Here is a 19,831-nt window from a genome sequence, read left to right as displayed (position 1 = left end):
TTTAGAAAATGCTTTTAACATATTAATCTGGTGTGTAGGGGCAGGGCCACCTTTTTGGTTTCCACTTGACTGACTGGGCGTTTGTGGAGGGCGCAGTTTTTGGCTATCTTCATATACCAAAACGTGCTTCGTTTTGAGGTGATAGGGAATACTAATTTGTTTTGTCTTCGCTATTATTCTCGCCCGGCATAGTTTGCAGATGATATTTTTCTGCTCAACAGCTGACTCCTTAAACCTAAACCAGGTCCATATGACAGATGTCGCACTGGTCTTCTTTATGAGCACCTCCTTCTCCTCCACCCCACGTGTAAGCTCCTCCATGCTTGCGAGTTGACCAAAACAGGCACAGCTTGATGACATCTAGGGCTGCAGGAAATGATTATTTTAGCAATTGAGTATTAATCAAGTAATAAGAAAAACCTTCTTAAACTAACGTATTGCTAATTGCTTTATGAAAACAATATTTTTATTTATCAGCCCCATGCCATCATTCCATGTTCCCCAGCCAGCGCCATCAACCCCATGCCATTGCCACCATCATCATGTCACAGAGCCAGTGCAATCAGCCCTATCATCCATGTCCCCCAGCCAGTGCCATCAGCCCCATGCCATTGCCATCATCCATGTCCCCCAGCCAGCGCCATCAGCCCTATGCCATCATCATCCATGTCCCCCCAGACAGTGCCATCAGCCCCATGCCATTGCCACCATCATCATGTCCCACAGCCAGCACCATCAGCCCCATGTCATTGCCATATCATCCATGTCCCCCAGCCAGCGCCATCAGCCCCATGCCATTGCCACCATCATGTCACACAGCCAGCGCCATGGCCACCATCATCATGTTCCCCATACAGCATCATGCCATTGCCAGTTGCAACCATCATGTCCCCCAGCCAGTGCCATCATCCCCATGCCATAGACATCCACCCCCCGGTAGATTTGGGCCCCTGCTAATATACTTACCTTTCCTGCAGGGTGCGCGGCTGGCTGATGGAGTCTGCAGGAGACGGACTGCGTCTTCTTCCCAGCATGCACTGGGAGGGACCTGACATCACACACAGCTTCATCCAGCGCGCTGATGATGTATGAACGCAAGGCCCTGCAGCACGGTGCAGAGTCGGGACTCAGGAGGCCACGGAGGGTGAGTGAGAAGCTTCTTCAATTCACTACCGCTCCGTGGTCATCTATCATGATATAGCTAAAATCTATATCGTTGCCCGAATTAATGTCGATAATATTGTTTATATCGCCCACCCCTAGTATAAATAATCTGAGTCCTCTCTCCCACATGCGGTGTGTGGACTGCTGGCATGTACAATCACATATTGGGGGATTTATCAAAACTGGTGCAAACGAAAAGTGACTTAGTTGCCTATAGCAACTAGTGAGAGAGCATTTCATTTTCCAAAGGAGCTGTGAAAAATGAAAGGTAGAATCTGGTTGCTATGGGCAACTAAGCCAGTTCTACTTTACACAAGTTTGATAAATGACCCCCAATATGCGCAAATTTAAGAGCCCGCCCACTTTGACATTTATAACTCATTTCTGGCGTGATGCATTCTTTATGGTGAAAATTCTAGAGAAAACAGTTGATGTGGTGCAAATCCAAACCCCATTCTTTTTGGTGCATTTTATGCCATAATTCTGGCGCAACATGCTTAGTAAATGTCCCCTATTGTGTTGACACAACCACCCTACCTGTGGGTGTAAATGCATTGGGAAGGTCCGCCCATTAGCTTATCATTGGAGGAGATACACCAGCACACTAAAGACCACGGGAAACAGCAATATACAAACCTCAAGGGGTTTTCCAAGATTTTTACACTGATGACCTGAATAGACAGAAAAACCATATGGGAGCTGAAACGTCCCTGTGCACACTGGTGAAAAAAACCCCACCATTTTTTCTTCACAATCCTGCGAGTAATGTGGTTCCTCATCTATCTACATTCATGTCCTTGGATCAAGGCCTGGATCGCTTGCACCTTTAGGCTTTATTTACACAGTCATGTGTGCTTTCTGTGTATGTATATCAGTATAATAATACAGTAGACTTTATAAGTGTGCATATGTTTTTAGCCTGTAGGTGTAATCTATTTACATGTGTGAGTTTATGGACGTGTAGATTATATACACTCACCTAAAGAATTATTAGGAACACCTGTTCTATTTCTCATTAATGCAATTATCTAGTCAACCAATCACATGGCAGTTGCTTCAATGCATGTAGGGTTGTGGTCCTGGTCAAGACAATCTCCTGAACTCCAAACTGAATGTCAGAATGGGAAAGAAAGGTGATTTAAGCAATTTTGAGCGTGGCATGGTTGTTGGTGCCAGACGGGCCGGTCTGAGTATTTCACAATCTGCTCAGTTACTGGGATTTTCACACACAAACATTTCTAGGGTTTACAAAGAATGGTGTGAAAAGGGAAAAACATCCAGTATGCGGCAGTCCTGTGGGCAAAAATGCCTTGTGGATGCTAGAGGTCAGAGGAGAATGGGCCGACTGATTCAAGCTGATAGAAGAGCAACATTGACTGAAATAACCACTCGTTACAACCGAGGTATGCAGCAAAGCATTTGTGAAGCCACAACACGCACAACCTTGAGGCGGATGGGCTACAACAGCAGAAGACCCCACCGGGTACCACTCACCTCCACTACAAATAGGAAAAAGAGGCTACAATTTGCACGAGCTCACCAAAATTGGACTGTTGAAGACTGGAAAAATGTTGCCTGGTCTGATGAGTCTTGATTTCTGTTGAGACATTCAAATGGTAGAGTCCGAATTTGGCGTAAACAGAATGAGAACATGTATCCATCCTCTGATGGCTACTTCCAGCAGGATAATGCACCATGTCACAAAGCTCGAATCATTTCAAATTGGTTTCTTGAACATGACAATGAGTTCACTGTACTAAAATGGCCCCCACAGTCACCAGATCTCAACCCAATAGAGCATCTTTGGGATGTGGTGGAACAGGAGCTTCGTGCCCTGGATGTGCATCCCTCAAATCTCCATCAACTGCAAGATGCTATCCTATCAATATGGGCCAACATTTCTAAAGAATGCTATCAGCACCTTGTTGAATCAATGCCACGTAGAATTAAGGCAGTTCTGAAGGCAAAAGGGGGTCCAACACCGTATTAGTATAGTGTTCCTAATAATTCTTTAGGTGAGTGTATATAATATTTATGCATGAGTATCTGATGGATGTCAGTTGGTTAGAAGTGTAGCTCCAGTAGACAGTATATTGTTGGGATCTGGGGATATATATATATTATTGTATATACATACACAGTACTGGCCACCTTTACTTAGTATCCAGGGAGGGCAAGAAAGGAGGCGGCTATGTTCTTGGTTGTACTTGTAACGTCTATTGTTTTGTCACCTCTATGTTATAAATAACCAATTCGAGAAAGAAGATGCCTGTAAATGGGAGGCTTTTTCATATCGCTATAGCCCTTTGTTCATTAGTATGCTGAAGTGAAGTTCCTTCATTGATGAACTAATGGAGGGCTGTGCCCCATACACTTCTACCAACAGAATATGTGTGTGGGGGTTTTGACAACACCATGTAAGTGCACACGCTATCAGCACACACCAACATGTGTAAGAAATACCTACATTACTTACAGTTGCAAGAAAGTCTGTGAACCCTTTGGAATGATATGGAATTCTGCACAAATTGGTCATAAAATGTGATCTGATCATCTAAGTCACAATAGACAATCACAGTCTGCTTAAACTAATAACGCACAAAGAATTAAATGTTACCATGTTTTTATTGAACACACCATGTAAACATTCACAGTGCAGGTGGAAAAGGTATGTGAACCCTTGGATTTAATAACTGGTTGAACCTCCTTTGGCAGCAATAAATTCAACCAAACATTTCCTGTAGTTGCAGATCAGATGTGCACAACGGTCAGGAGTAATTCTTCACCATTCCTCTTTACAGAACTGTTTCAGTTCAGCAATATTCTTGGGATGTCTTCTATGAATCGCTTTCTTGAGGTCATGCCACAGCATCTCAATCGGGTTGAGGTCAGGACTGACTGGGCCATTCCAGGCGTATTTTCTTCTGTTTAAGCCATTCTGTTGTTGATTTACTTCTATGCTTTGGGTCGTTGTCCTGTTGCAACACCTATCTTCTGTTGAGCTTAGCTGGTGGACAGATGGCCTTAAGTTCTCCTGCAAAATGTCTTGATAAACTTGGCAATTCATTTTTCCTTCGATGATAGCAATCAGTCCAGGCCCTGACGCAGCAAAGCAGCCCCAAACCATGATGCCCCCACCACCATACTTCACAGTTGGGATGAGGTTTTGATGTTGGTGTGCTGCGCCTCTTTTTCTCCACACATAGTGTTGTGTGTTTCTTCCAAACAACTCAACTTGGTTTCATCTGTCCACAGAATATTTTGCGAGTGCTGCACGTTTACAGTTTGCACAAGAGCACCTGGATGTTCCACAGCAGTAATGTTTTTTTTGGACAGCAGTGGCTTCCTCTGTGGTATCCTCCCATGAAATCTATTCTTGTTTAGTGTTTTACATATCGTAGATTCGCTAACAGGGATGTTAGCATATGCCAGAGACTTTTGTAAGTCTTTAGCTGACACTCTAGGATTCTTCTTCACCTCATTGAGCAGTCTGAGCTGTTCTCTTGCAGTCATCTTTACAGGACGGCCACTCCTAGGGAGAGTAGCAGCAGTGCTGAACCTTCTCCATTTATAGACAATTTGTGTTACCATGGACTAATGAACACCAAGGCTTTGAGATACTTTTATAACCCTTTCCAGCTTTATGTAAGTCAACAATTCTTAATCGTAGGTCTTCTGAGAGCTCTTTTGTGTGAGGCATCATTCACATAAGGCAATGCTTCTTGTGAAAAGCAAACCCAGAACTGGTTTGTGTTATTTATAGGGCAGGGCAGCTGTAACCAACACCTCCAATCTCATCTCATTGATTGGACTCCAGTTGGATGACACCTCACTCCAATTAGCTCTTGGAGAGGTCATTAGTCTAGGGGTTCACATACTTTTTCCACCTGCACTGTGAATGTTTACATGGTGTGATTAATAAAAACATGGTAACATTTAATTTTGTGTGTTATTAGTTTAAGCAGACTGTGATTTTCTATGGTTGTGATTTAGATGAAGATCAGATCACATTTTATGACCAATTTGTGCAGAAATCCATATCATTCCAAAGGGTTCACATACTTTTTCTTGCAACTGTAGTTCTATTCCATGATTTTCTACCCTAAGTATAGTAAATTGGAAATACGCGTATCCTATTAAGTGGGGAGTGAGCAGGCTATACAACTCCTCATTGTACATTTTCTGCCTATCACAAGTGTCCTGATGAGTTAGCACAATAGCAATGAAATCTATGTAGGGTCCAGTACAATACTTGAGTTCCAGTCAAGAGGGTTGCCCTCTTCAGGGCTGTAGCTCCCCTACTCTACACCAGAATATAAACTAGGGAAGCCTTGGGTGCAATCTAGCGTGAGGAGTGAATTGGATATTATACTCCTTATTGTATATTTGTTACTAAGGATGAGCGAAGGTCTGTTTTCAAGTTTGGCGTACAAAGTTCGGGTTATCTAAGAATTCCATTATGGATTCCCCTACCGCATAAGTTATGGTCCATGGTGGCGGAATCCATAACGGAATTCTCGGATATCCCGAACATTGTACGGCGAAATGAGAACAGAAGTTTGCTCAACACTGTTTGTTACCTATTACAAGTCCTCTGATAAGTTGGCACAGTACTGATGAAATGTGCACCAGGCCTAACAAGGCTCTGCAAGGCTACACCAGATTATATACTAGGGAAGCCTAGGGTACAATTTAGGGAGAGTTACTCAGTTTAGTTGCATTGCTTTTTGCATATGCAGCTTACAGGAGACCAGAGCATATGTGGAAGAACTTTGCAATTAAATACCTGTGGTATGCTGCACTAACAGGAATGACTATCTAGGAATCTAGTCTTTTCTAGTCTGATTAATAATTATTGGATTTCCCATAAAAAGTTTTGTTCTAGTACAAGGGTTGTAGCCCACCATAGTTCAAGCCTCTTAAAAAATTTTTTTAAAAAAAATCACAATATATTTAATAACAAATATACACCTTTTATTTACAGTCTAATTTTATGGAGTTCATCCACATAATTTACAGTGTTCAAAATACCCCCTCCGAAATTTTGCCCATTATGTCCATGGCAGAAAGTTCACATGTAATGCTGTGCCAATCACCCAGTATCCTAAGAAATAACCAAGAATGATCTTCGTCCCTTGTTGAAGTGAAGGCCAGGCGAAAAGTAATTGGAGGGCTGCGTTGGAGGTCGTTTTACCTTTCTTGAGACCCCAAATCCATAGCTCATTCTTGAGCAGCACATGTGAACAGAACCAGAAGAGCACAGGGCAAGAAGAGAAGAGGAGCCTTGTCAGCACCTACAAGGAGAACAAATATCATGAAGACAATATATTACATTGTTGCACAATCAAATTCTCTAAGATCATGTAATATGTGGTATAATTAAAGGATATTATTAATATACTAATGTATGAAAACTAGTATACACTGCTTAGACCTGAGGATACTTATCAGGAGTATGTGTGTATCAAAGCTATGGCTTGACAGTGAAGAGGCTTCATCATATCTTAAAAAACTCACATATAGAGCAGCTTGAGGAATAAAATCTCTAGACATTTCTGTATAGTTTAAAAATAACTCTAAGGTCCACCAAAATATTTTCTTAACCTCCTCAGGACCGCCGTACGCGAGACGCGAGATTTCCTGTGAACGCGCGCACACAGGCGCGCGCGTTCACAGGAACGGAAGGTAAGAGTGGATCTCCAGCCTGCCAGCGGCGATCGTTCGCTGGCAGGCTGGAGATGTGTTTTTTTTTAACCCCTAACAGGTATATTAGACGCTGTTTTGATAACAGCGTCTAATATACCTGCTACCTGGTCCTCTGGTGGTCCCCTTTGTTTGGATCGACCACCAGAGGACACAGGTAGCTCAGTAAATATGTTGCACCAAGCACCACTACACTACACCCCCCCCCCCCCCCCTGTCACTTATTAACCCCTTATTCACCCTTGATCACCCCTGATCACCCCATATAGACTCCCTGATCACCCCCCTGTCATTGATTACCCCCCTGTCATTGATCAACCCCCTGTAAAGCTCCATTCAGATGTCCGCATGATTTTTACGGATCCACTGATAGATGGATCGGATCCGCAAAACGCATACGGACGTCTGAATGAAGCCTTACACAGGGGCGTGATCATTGACTGTGGTGATCACCCCATATAGACTCCCTGATCCCCCCCCCCTGTCATTGATTACACCCCTGTCATTGATCAACCCCCTGTAAAGCTCCATTCAGATGTCCGCATGATTTTTACGGATCCACTGATAGATGGATCGGATCCGCAAAACACATACAGGCGTCTGTATTTTTTTCTTACAAAGTCTCATATTCCACTAACTTGTGTCAAAAAATAAAATCTCACATGAACTCACCATACCCCTCACGGAATCCAAATGCGTAAAATTTTTTAGACATTTATATTCCAGACTTCTTCTCACGCTTTAGGGCCCCTAGAATGCCAGGGCAGTATAAATACCCCACATGTGACCCCATTTCGGAAAGAAGACACCCCAAGGTATTCCGTGAGGGGCATATTGAGTCCATGAAAGATTGAAATTTTTGTCCCAAGTTAGCGGAAAGGGAGACTTTGTGAGAAAAAATAAATAAATATCAATTTCTGCTAACTTGTGCCAAAAAAAAAAAAAATTCTATGAACTCGTCATGCCCCTCATTGAATACCTTGGGGTGTCTTCTTTCCAAAATGGGGTCACATGTGGGGTATTTATACTGCCCTGGCATTCTAGGGGTCCTAAAGCGTGAGAAGAAGTCTGGGATCCAAATGTCTAAAAATGCACTCATAAAATGAATGTGGGCCCCTTTGCGCATCTAGGCTGCAAAAAAGTGTCACACATGTGGTATCGCCGTACTCAGGAGAAGTTGGGGAATGTGTTTTGGGGTGTCATTTTACATATACCCATGCTGGGTGAGATAAATATCTTGGTCAAATGCCAACTTTGTATAAAAAAAAATGGGAAAAGTTGTCTTTTGCCGAGATATTTCTTTCACCCAGCATGGGTATATGTAAAAAGACACCCCAAAACACATTGCCCAACTTCTCCCGAGTACGGCGATACCACATGTGTGACACTTTTTTGCAGCCTAGGTGGGCAAAGGGGCCCACATTCCAAAGAGCACCTTTAGGATTTCACAGGTCATTTACCTACTTACCACACATTAGGGCCCCTGGAAAATGCCAGGGCAGTATAACTACCCCACAAGTGACCCCATTTTGGAAAGAAGACACCCCCCAAGGTATTCCGTGAGGGGCATGGCGAGTTCCTAGAATTTTTTATTTTTTGTCACAAGTTAGTGGAAAATGATGATTTTTTTTTTTCATACAAAGTCTCATATTCCACTAACTTGTGACAAAAAATAAAAACTTCCATGAACTCACTATGCCCATCAGCGAATACCTTGGGGTCTCTTCTTTCCAAAATGGGGTCACTTGTGGGGTAGTTATACTGCCCTGGCATTCTAGGGGCCCAAATGTGTGGTAAGGAGTTTGAAATCAAATTCTGTAAAAAATGACCTGTGAAATCCTAAAGGTGCTCTTTGGAATATGGGCCCCTTTGCCCACCTAGGCTGCAAAAAAGTGTCACACATCTGGTATCTCCGTACTCAGGAGAAGGTGGGGAATGTGTTTTGGGGTGTCATTTTACATATACCCATGCTGGGTGAGAGAAATATCTTGGCAAAAGACAACTTTTCCCATTTTTTTATACAAAGTTGGCATTTGACCAAGATATTTATCTCACCCAGCATGGGTATATGTAAAAAGACACCCCAAAACACATTCCTCAACTTCTCCTGAATACAGAGATACCAGATGTGTGACACTTTTTTGCAGCCTAGGTGGGCAAAGGGGCCCATATTCCAAAGAGCACCTTTCGGATTTCACTGGTCATTTTTTACAGAATTTGATTTCAAACTCCTTACCACACATTTGGGCCCCTAGAATGCCAGGGCAGTATAACTACCCCACAAGTGAACCCATTTTGGAAAGAAGAGACCCCAAGGTATTTCGTGATGGGCATAGTGAGTTCATAGAACTTTTTATTTTTTGTCACAAGTTAGTGGAATATGAGACTTTGTAAGAAAAAAATAAAAAATAAAAAAATCATCATTTTCCGCTAACTTGTGACAAAAAATAAAAAGTTCTATGAACTCACTATGCCCATCAGCGAATACCTTAGGGTGTCTACTTTCAGAAATGGGGTCATTTGTGGGGTGTTTGTACTGTCTGGCCATTGTAGAACCTCAGGAAACATGACAGGTGCTCAGAAAGTCAGAGCTGCTTCAAAAAGCGGAAATTCACATTTTTGTACCATAGTTTGTAAACGCTATAACTTTTACCCAAACCATTTTTTTTTTTACCCAAACATTTTTTTTTTTATCAAAGACATGTAGAACAATAAATTTAGAGCAAAATTTATATATGGATCTCGTTTTTTTTGCAAAATTTTACAACTGAAAGTGAAAAATGTCATTTTTTTGCAAAAAAATCGTTAAATTTCGATTAATAACAAAAAAAGTAAAAATGTCAGCAGCAATGAAATACCACCAAATGAAAGCTCTATTAGTGAGAAGAAAAGGAGGTAAAATTCATTTGGGTGGTAAGTTGCATGACCGAGCAATAAACGGTGAAAGTAGTGTAGGTCAGAAGTGTAAAAAGTGGCCTGGTCTTTCAGGGTGTTTAAGCACTGGGGGCTGAGGTGGTTAAAGGGGTTGCCAACTTTGTACTTAAAAAGAACCTGCTAAAGAAGTAATAAATTAAAAAGGCTATGGGTGCCAGTGCTACTAATGGGCACTGTGTGAGCAACTTGACGCAGAGGCCATTTAAGGCCAAAACGATTTACCTGCACATGCATACACAGGAATCCAAACCCTGTTAGTGCTGCGAGATGTGCCACATACACAAACACTTGAGGTCCGTAGAATCCATTTGCGTGTTTGCTCTGCACTTTACACAAACCCAGTGTTCCGCATAGCTCTAGATTACAAGATGTGTATTCCAATATTGCAGATATGCTCAGAATTAGAACGGGTAAAGCCAGCAGAAAGTTGGGCAGCTGCTGTAACTTGAAGTATCGAAGAAGTCCAACATCCCAGTATTCACTTTGAATATGTGAATATGCTAGTGGAAACGTAAATGAGCACCATGCAGGAATCTGTTCCTTGTGGACACGGTAGCCCTTTTCCATCGCTAGTTGTACAAGTTCTTGAGGTATTGGATCATTTCCATAGTCGAGGCAAGATCTGGCATAACAAAAACTTTGGAAGAGAGCAAAAGGCAGAATAATCAAAAGAATCCCATATGCAGTCTTCATCAACTGCCCGCAGTTACCTTTCCTCTGCACAACTGCCTTCACTGCCGAGTGCAGCAAGAAGCCAGCGTTAACCAGTCCATTGGAACGTGCAGCAGAGGCAGCCAAGAAAAACACAGAGCCACATAGCGTTCTATGCTTCTGTAGCTGCCACAACCCAGCGAAGGTAGCCAGTGCATAGAGACTCTCAGAGTAGGCAGTAGTCATGAAAATGGACACTGGACTCATACAAAAAAGAAGTGCAGCAAGGAATGCTGAACGACGTGATTGCAGAGTCACACATCCAAGTCGGTATAACGACACAGCCGCCAGGGTCGAACAAACACCGTTTAGAAGGGCAGAGGAAATCAGCAATCGGCTTCGCAATCTCAACAGTCCGGCCAATGGCAGAAGTGGTCCTCGTGCAAGACCTCCAATCATAAGTGGAAGTAGGGGGAAAAACGCCATATTGTGCTCATAGACATATCCATGCTCCGCAATAAATAGGAAATGTTCTGCATCCCATCGTCCTAAACCACCAAAAAACAGCTCAACTGCGTGGTCACCAAGACCACTTGGTCCAAGTCTAGGTGGAGAAAAGGCATCAGCATTGTGATCTGGTATCAAGAGATTGAACGCAACCTTATAAAAGAAAAATAGAAAATTAAATACATGTCAATTATTTGTCATGAACACAAGTTTCCTACTAAATCTTCTCACCTGCAATAAAAGGGTGAGGCCCCGGCACCAAAGAGAGAAGTGTACAACCTCCTGCAAAAAAAGGTCATGCTTCCACCACATTTTACAGTCTCTCCAGTACCATGCCATGACAAGACCTAGAAGAAGGACACCATGGACACACGGGTTAGACTAAGAGCTTGCATGTGTCTCCACGTACTGTGCAGGAGTATAGGTTGGAACTTATGCATTAAACACTACCCCAGGTGACCTATTGTGGTAAAAAGTTAAGAAATGAGAGCAGAACACGCATACAAGGGCAATTTCAGAGGAACCTTAGGGTACTTTCACACTAGAGTTTTTCTTTTCCGGCACTGAGTTCCGTCAAAAGGGCTTAGGCCTCTTTCACACTTGCGTTGCCCGGATCCGGCGTGTACTCCACTTGCCGGAATTACACCCCAGATCCGGAAAAACGCAAGTGTACTGAAAGCATTTGAAGACTGATCCGTCTTCCAAATGCTTTCAGTGTTACTATGGCAGCCAGGACGCTATTAAAGTCCTGGTTGCCATAGTAGGAGCGGGGAGCGGTATACTTACAGTCAGTGCGGCTCCCGGGGCGCTCCAGAATGACGTCAGAGCGCCCCATGCGCATGGATGACGTGATCCATGCGATCACGTGATCCATGCGCTTGGGGCGCCCTGACGTCACTCTGAAGCGCCCCGGGAGCCGCACGGACGGTAAGTATACTGCTCCCCCGCTCCCCGCTACACTTTACCATGGCTGCCAGGACTTTAACGTCCCGGCAGCCATGGTAACCATTCAGAAAAAGCTATATGTCGGGTCCGGCAATGCGCCGAAACGACGTTTAGCTTAAGGCCGGATCCGGATCAATGCCTTTCAATGGGCATTAATTCCGGATCCGGCCTTGCGGCAAGTCTTCAGGATTTTTGGCCGGAGCAAAAAGCGCAGCATGCTGCGGTATTTTCTCCGGCCAAAAAACGTTCCGTTCCGGAACTGAAGACATCCTGATGCATCCTGAACGGATTTCTCTCCATTCAGAATGCATTAGGATAAAACTGATCAGGATTCTTCCGGCATAGAGCCCCGACGACGGAACTCTATGCCGGAAGAAAAGAACGCAGGTGTGAAAGAGCCCAAAATGCCGGAAAAGAACTGATCAGGCATATCCCCATGCATTCTGAATGGAGAGTAATCCATTCAGGATGCATAAGGATGTCTTCAGTTCAGTCATTTTGACTGATCAGGCAAAAGAGAAAACCGCAGCATGCTACGGTTTTATCTCCGGCGAAAAAAAACTGAAGACTTGCCTGAATGCTGGGTCCGGCATTTTTTTCCCACAGGAATGTAACAGTGCCGGATCCGGAATGAACAGACCGAAAAAAATGTGAAAAAAAAATAATAATGCTGGATCCATTTTGCTGGATGACACCGGAAAGATGGACCCGGCCTTTCAATGCATTTTTTGACTGATCAGGCATTTTTAAGACAGTCTTACAAATGCCATCAGTTGGCATACGTTTGACGGAACTGCTTGCCGGATCACTCTGCCGCAAGTGTGAAAGTAGCCTAAAAGAGCAATATTTCCCAGACTCACAAAATAATAAGGATTTACAATCCTGTGGGTTCCTGTCTGACCGTGGCTGTACAGAATTGTACTTGCGTAATGTAGTCAGTACAGTTCAGTATGGTTAGTAAGGCAAGTTATTATAATGTGAGCTGACAGGAGCAGTGTTCAGTCTGGGAAATACTGTCACACACAACATGTGTGAAATTGACCTAAGGGTGCTTTAAAAGGGGTTGTCCCACAGGATAGGCAGCAATGATGGCTAACCTCCGGCACTCCAGCTGTGGTAAAACTACAACTCCCAAGATGTACATTTGCTTGGCTGTCCTCAGAACTCCCTAGAAATGAATGGAGCATGCTGAGAGTTGTAGTTTCACCACTGCTGGTGTCTCATGAGCAAGGTCAAACCGCCGGGGTGGCAGACACACATGCATCGTCATCACTGCATTCCTCTCCATGGGACTGCCAGTGCCATCTAAGCACAAACGCTTGGCTATCTCCGGCATCACCATAGGGCTAAATGGAGCGGCAGCATGGTCGTCCTCCATCTGGCAGGGGTCCTGCTGATCAGACACTTATCCCATATCCTGCGGATAAAGAATAAGCAGTCATCAATATCAGATTAATGACGGTCTGACACACCATAGCCCCACCGATCAGCATCACAACTACCACAGCTCCGTTCTCTATGAAGTGGCTGCAGCTCAGCTCCTATTCAAGTAAATGGGTTAACAATACCCTGTGACAGGTTTACCACCTGTTCCCTGCCTTGTCACATACAGAATCACAGCCACAAAGGAATACAATGTAATACACAGGCTGCAGGAACCAGACAGACCATATTCCTGAATCTAATAACTAATATTTCCATAGTTAACAAACTATCTAAAGCCTGTGGTATCCTCCTGAGCCCCAGACGGCATTTAGCGAGATTCAATAGAGGCGTCCTTGCCTATAGATCACCACTAGAGGGCGCTCCAGTCCCATACTTCGGAAGGCTTTGCTTCCAGCCTCGGAGTATAGGAATATTTCCACATAAGTGCCCACACAGCTAAATCATCCCAGCAGCCGTCGTCTCACTAGTGCAATGGTACGTCACACACAGCACCGAAAGCCCAGCACATTACCGAGCCTCACCCCTGAGCTCAAGCGCCTACTTCCTGGTACGTCATATCCGCCCGCCAGTGTTACCAAGAGTAACAGAACAGGAGCACAATGTCTGTTGGGGGGAGGGGCGCGCTTATTAAAAAAAAAAAAAAAAAAAAAAAAAAAAAAGGCACCAGCCGCAGGGGAGAAGGAACTGACTTGTGTATACAGGGTGTATGGCGCTAAAGATGGAGGCATCAGGAATGGAATAAAGGCAGTAGCCTCTATGTCCTCCAAATCACCTCCTATTCCTACTGGTAGTGTTTGGTTTCCTAAAGGGTGCGTTCACACCTGGCAGACAATTAGAAAATCAGCTAGGTGTTCCATTATGCTGGCCATAGACTTCTATTATGATGGAATGAATAACGGAATGCCTCTAAAGGCATTGGTCCGTGGTAACGGAATCCATAACGCAATTCAGTAAATACCACAACACAAACCAAAAAGCAATTTCAAAATATGAAACTCGCTCATCCCTAAAAACAAAGTCAGTCAATGGTGACGGATCAGTTTTTTTTTTTTTATGTACATGTAACTTTTTTTTTCCCGTTTTGACTTCACACGACCGCATCCTAACGGAACAGATGCGTCCTGATGTGCAAAATCAAAACTGATCCGTTTAATTTCGGTATGGAGATCCTCTGCCGGAAAGTTGCCTCAATCCGGTGAATGGAACGGATTTTCCCAGCAGGTGTTTTGTTACAAAATCTGCCTTGTGTGAAAGCAGCCTAAAGAGAGGTCATGTATTTAGCTTCATATGGAGAACAAGAGGAATACCGCAATGCAAATTAAGGCCCTAGTCACACATCTGGACTTTTGGTCTGCATCCATTCCACATTTTTTATTTTTTACGGATCACACACATCCATTCATTTCTATGGGGTCGCAAAAAATGCAGCCAACACATGGATGGCATCTGTGTGCTGCCCACATCCGTGCCACAGATTTTAGAACATGTCCGGTTTGCAAACTAAAATAGCCATTTTGACAATGGGCCCCACACAGCCGGCATCTGCGTTTTGCAGACCACAAACCTGGTACAGCCGTGTGAATGTAGCCTAATGTAGCGGTCATGAAGATGGAGCTGCAGAAGAGCTATAAACACTCAAGAACAGGATACGTCACCTCAAGCCTCTTCTGCCAGGCTGGCGACTTCAAGTGCCTGCGCCACAAAACTTTGTGTACCTGTACCCACATGCCAGACGACAGCATATGCAGGGATTAAACTTCTCTTACATAATGAGGCCACCAATACCACATACGAGGACACCACTAGAAAATAAATACTAGCAGAAAACGCAAGCGGCAGCAGTTCAAGATGCCTGTGCCCTCACAATCTGACTGAAGCACCTACAGGGCACTGTGCAGGGGAGAAGGTCCATCTGTCCGTTAGTGATCAGCTTACAACCCATAAGGAAATGCCATTATAGCATGTACGCCACATTTTTTTTATATTTATTTGATGAACATATATAGCGCTACTATATTCCACAGCGCTTTCCAAACATTCAATCAACAAGATGGCAGGCCACAGCTCCAATACATTGACACTCCTTTACAGCGTCACACGCTGCTGTCCCATTCATCTAAGGGCTTATTCACATGGCCGTAGTGCAGCCCACATACAGCGGGTCCGCAATACACAAGACACCGGCCGTGTGCATTCTGCATCATGGATGCAGACCCATTCACTTGAATGGGTCTGCAAATCCAGAGATGCAGAAGGGAACCTAAGCACGGAACGAAACCCCACAGAAGCACTACGGAGTTCCGTTCCGTGCTTCTGTTGAGAAAAACAATATAACTTGGGGAGGCATGCGGCTGCCCCACGGTCAGTGCCCATGATTGCGGTCTGCAGCACACGGTCGTGTGAATGAGCTCTAACTGGGATTTACAGAAACAAGGCCATTATGATGTATTTTCTCTGCAACAAATCTGCTATGTGTGAACATACCTTCAGGCCTCAACCCCATAAAGCCCTTGTATTTTTGAACACTCTAAATTTCCTGTTCTAGCAAGAAAAGCCCTCCGAAGCCTCATTCACCACCAGAAGAGGGTCTAGTACAGTGGTGGCGAACCTATGGCACTGGTGCCAGAGGCGACACAGTTCCCTCTCTGTGGGCACCCGCACCCTGGATAAATGGTGTACCGATATACCTTAGACTATTCCTGCCATCCATCAGAGCAGGGCGCACTATGAACAGCACAGGCAGCGCACTGAATGTAGGCAGGCTATTACAGCTACATGATAAAGGTACATGGAAGATATACTATACTGGACTGTAGTATTCAGGATAAGTAGCCACATTGGTACTTTGCAATAAATAAGTGGGTTTTGGATTGCAATTTGGGCACTTGGCCTCTAAACGGTTCGCCACCACTGGTCTAGTTCCTTTTTTTGTTATATTCTGTGTAGGTTCTGCCTTAAAGCAGCTATCAGCAACCTCCAACACTCCAGCTGTTCTGAAACTATTAGGCCTCCTGCACACGACCGTTGTGTGCATCCGTGGCCGTTGTGCCGTTTTTTTTTCGCGGACCCATTGACTTTCAATGGGTCCGTGGAAAAATTGGAAAATGCACAGTTTTGCATCCGTGATCAGTGTTTCCTGTCCGTCATAAAAATATGACCTGTCCTATTTTTTGACGGACAACGGTTCACGGACCCATTCAAGTCAATGGGTCCGTGAAAGAACACGGATGCACACAAGATTGGCGTCCGCGATCCGTAGGTTACTTTCATACAGACGGATCCAAAGATCCGTCTGTATGAAAGCTTTTTCAGAGATGAGTTTTCACTAACAGAGGCGTTCCCATAGTGAAGGGGACGCTTCTAGTTAGAATATACTACAAACTGTGTACATGACTGCCCCCTGCTGCCTGGCAGCACCCGATCTCTTACAGGGGGCTGTGATCCGCACAATTAACCCCTCAGGTGCTGCACCTGAGGGGTTATTTGTGCATATCATAGCCCCATGTAAGAGATCAGGGGCTGCCAGGGGGCAGACCCCCCTCCCTCCCCAGTTTGAATATCATTGGTGGCCAGTGCAGCCCCCCCTCCCTCTATTGTAATATCATTGGTGGCCAGTGTGCGGCCTCCCCCGGCCCCCCCCCTCCCTTTATTGTATTATCATTGGTGGCCAGTGTGCGGCCTCCCCCTATTGTATTATCATTGGTGGCCAGTGTGCAGCCTCCCCCTCCCTCCCTCTATTGTATTATCATTGGTGGCCAGTGTGCGGCCTCCCCCTATTGTATTATCATTGGTGGCCAGTGTGCGGCCTCCCCCTATTGTATTATCATTGGTGGCCAGTGTGCAGCCTCCCTCTATTGTATTATCATTGGTGGCCAGTGTGCGGCCTCCCCCTATTGTATTATCATTGGTGGCCAGTGTGCAGCCTCCCCCTCCCTCTATTGTATTATCATTGGTGTGCGGCCTCCCCCGGCCCCCCTCCCTCCCTTTATTGTATTATCATTGGTGGCCAGTGTGCGGCCTCCCCCTATTGTATTATCATTGGTGGCCAGTGTGCAGCCTCCCCCTCCCTCCCTCTATTGTATTATCATTGGTGGCCAGTGTGCGGCCTCCCCCTATTGTATTATCATTGGTGGCCAGTGTGCGGCCTCCCCCTATTGTATTATCATTGGTGGCCAGTGTGCAGCCTCCCTCTATTGTATTATCATTGGTGGCCAGTGTGCGGCCTCCCCCTATTGTATTATCATTGGTGGCCAGTGTGCAGCCTCCCCCTCCCTCTATTGTATTATCATTGGTGGCCAGTGTGCGGCTCCCCCCCCCCCGCCCCCCCTCTATTGCCGCACACTGGCCACCAATGATAATACAATAAAGGGAGGGAGGGGGGCCGGGGGAGGCCGCACACCAATGATAATACAATAAAGGGAGGGGGGGCCGGGGGAGGCCGCACACCAATGATAATACAATAAAGGGAGGGAGGGGGGGCCGGGGGAGGCCGCACACCAATGATAATACAATAAAGGGAGGGGGGGGCGGCCGCACACTGGCCACCAATGATAATACAATAAACGGAGGGAGGGGGGGCCGGGGGAGGCCGCATACCAATGATAATACAATAAAGGGAGGGAGGGGGGGGGGGGAGGGGGGGGCAGGGGGAGGCCGCACACTGGCCTCCAATGATATTCAAACTGGGGAGGGAGGGGGGTCTGCCCCCTGGGAGCCCCTGATCTCTTACAGGGAACTATGATATGCATAATTAACCCCTCAGGTGCAGCACCGGAGGGGTTAATTGTGCGGATCACAGCCCCCTGTAAGAGATCGGGTGCTGCCAGGCAGCGGTCATGTACACAGTTCGTAGAATATTCTAACTAGAAGGGGGACGCTTCAAGTTAAAGGAACCCCATTCTCCCGTGCAATCGTCGACCTAAAAACATCAAGGATTTTCTTATCAGAGCAGACACAGGCCCATCTAGATCACACCCAAGACAATTATTTTTTCAAACTCAAAAAACTGCCACTTTCCCGTGCTTGCATTGCGCACAATGCAGCAACGTACAAAAAGGTTCTATTATTTCCCATCCACATACAGGCAAACCGTATAAAATTCAAGGCTACTTCACCTGCGAGACAGACTATGTAGTGTACTCCATCAAATGTCCTTGCGGACTAATAACATAGGCGAAACTACACAAACAATCAGACACAGAATATCTCAACATAAGTCCACAATTCGCCGTCAGAACCTTCTACTACCACTCCCACGCCATTTTGACCAGGTCCACCATAATATTTCACAATTGAAATTCCAAATAATTGAACAGGTGTTACCCCCGAGAAGAGGGGGAGACAGATCCAGGATGCTGAAACACAGGGAGGCATTCTGGATCCATACTTTACAAACCCTGTCTCCCAAAGGACTAAACAGAGAATATGAACTTTATGCGTTTGTGACTTCCATGACTGTTCCAGCCTATATCAATTGCAGTTGAGATAACTATGACCTGACGGCCACCACTAATAATCATTCAATGTTTATGCAAAATATGTATTTCTATGTGATCATCATATTGTCAGTATCTACATATGGCCATAGTTTATCCATCTGTCATTTTTCTTCCAACATTAATTTCTATACTTTTCACCATCCCCACAGGTATCCTAGATAGATCCACTAGGACCATGCCGCAGGAGGTATCCTTTTTTCAAAACTTCGTACCTCTTTTAGTTAATAGTTTTTCCTTATACCAGCCCTTATCCAGTGCGCTTCACCGGCGTCATTTCCGGTCTTTGGAGCGCACATAGCCTCTACTTCCTGTCAGTTGGAACGCATCTTGCGTTCCATCGCTCGTTTCCGCTTTCCTGGAACGCACGCCGGCCGCACTTCCTGCCTCAGACGGCCGTCCTTCCGGCACCGCAAACAGATTAAAAGCGGGACCGGGACACCAGAGACACAGTTAGATGTACAGTGTGGCGTCCGGAGCGCTCCATCTTCCCATCTATACTCACCCTCTCACCTCTGGCGGCATAGGTAAGACTACATATTAGCTTTAGATATCTGTTACTCCTTCTGGTTTTGTCTTTAGAGATATAATGCAATATAAGAACACTTTAGATAGCTTGTCATCATAGAATGCAATCATTCTAAAGATTTAGCTGCCATCAGATAATTTGAGGAAATCATAAAAGACATATGTGGATATTTTCCTTATAAACTATTTAACAGATACGACTGTCATGATAAATTTACTGACACGCATTGTTTTCTACTTATAAAAGGAAAAGACGGCAAATTTTGTTGCAATGTATGTACTTGATATCAAAGATGTAACATGTAAACTGTCAATCATGTATATATAGACTGAATGTTGTCAAAATTACTTTTTTAGTGCCTGACGAAGGCCCAATAAGGCCGAAAACGTTTGTGCATATACGTTGCCACTTTTTCATCTCTATCTATCTATATCTATCTCCATAATTATTCATACCC

General features: G+C 44.8%; 1 protein-coding gene across 2 annotated transcripts; it reads right to left on the bottom strand.

The window, feature by feature from the left end:
- Positions 1–6,124: 6,124 nt before the first annotated feature.
- PIGV (phosphatidylinositol glycan anchor biosynthesis class V) lies at positions 6,125–13,954 on the bottom strand. Of its 2 annotated transcripts, none has more exons than XM_040424254.1 (4): positions 13,724–13,954; positions 11,191–11,306; positions 10,024–11,112; positions 6,125–6,458 (listed from the first exon to the last, which is right to left on the bottom strand). In XM_040424254.1, the coding sequence occupies exons 2-4, from the start codon at positions 11,296–11,298 to the stop codon at positions 6,216–6,218; spliced, it is 1,440 nt and encodes a 479-aa protein (XP_040280188.1). In that variant the 5' UTR covers positions 11,299–11,306; positions 13,724–13,954; the 3' UTR covers positions 6,125–6,215. The 2 variants fall into 2 exon arrangements, with proteins under 2 accessions (XP_040280188.1, XP_040280189.1); XM_040424255.1 differs by having other exon boundaries at positions 13,872–13,919.
- Positions 13,955–19,831: the final 5,877 nt, after the last annotated feature.

The sequence above is a fragment of the Bufo bufo genome, chromosome 3 (assembly GCF_905171765.1).
Source record: "Bufo bufo chromosome 3, aBufBuf1.1, whole genome shotgun sequence".
NCBI classification, from domain to species: Eukaryota; Metazoa; Chordata; class Amphibia; order Anura; family Bufonidae; genus Bufo; species Bufo bufo.
The sequence above is the reverse complement of the archived record's forward strand: the minus strand, read 5'-3'. Positions and strand labels throughout refer to the sequence as shown.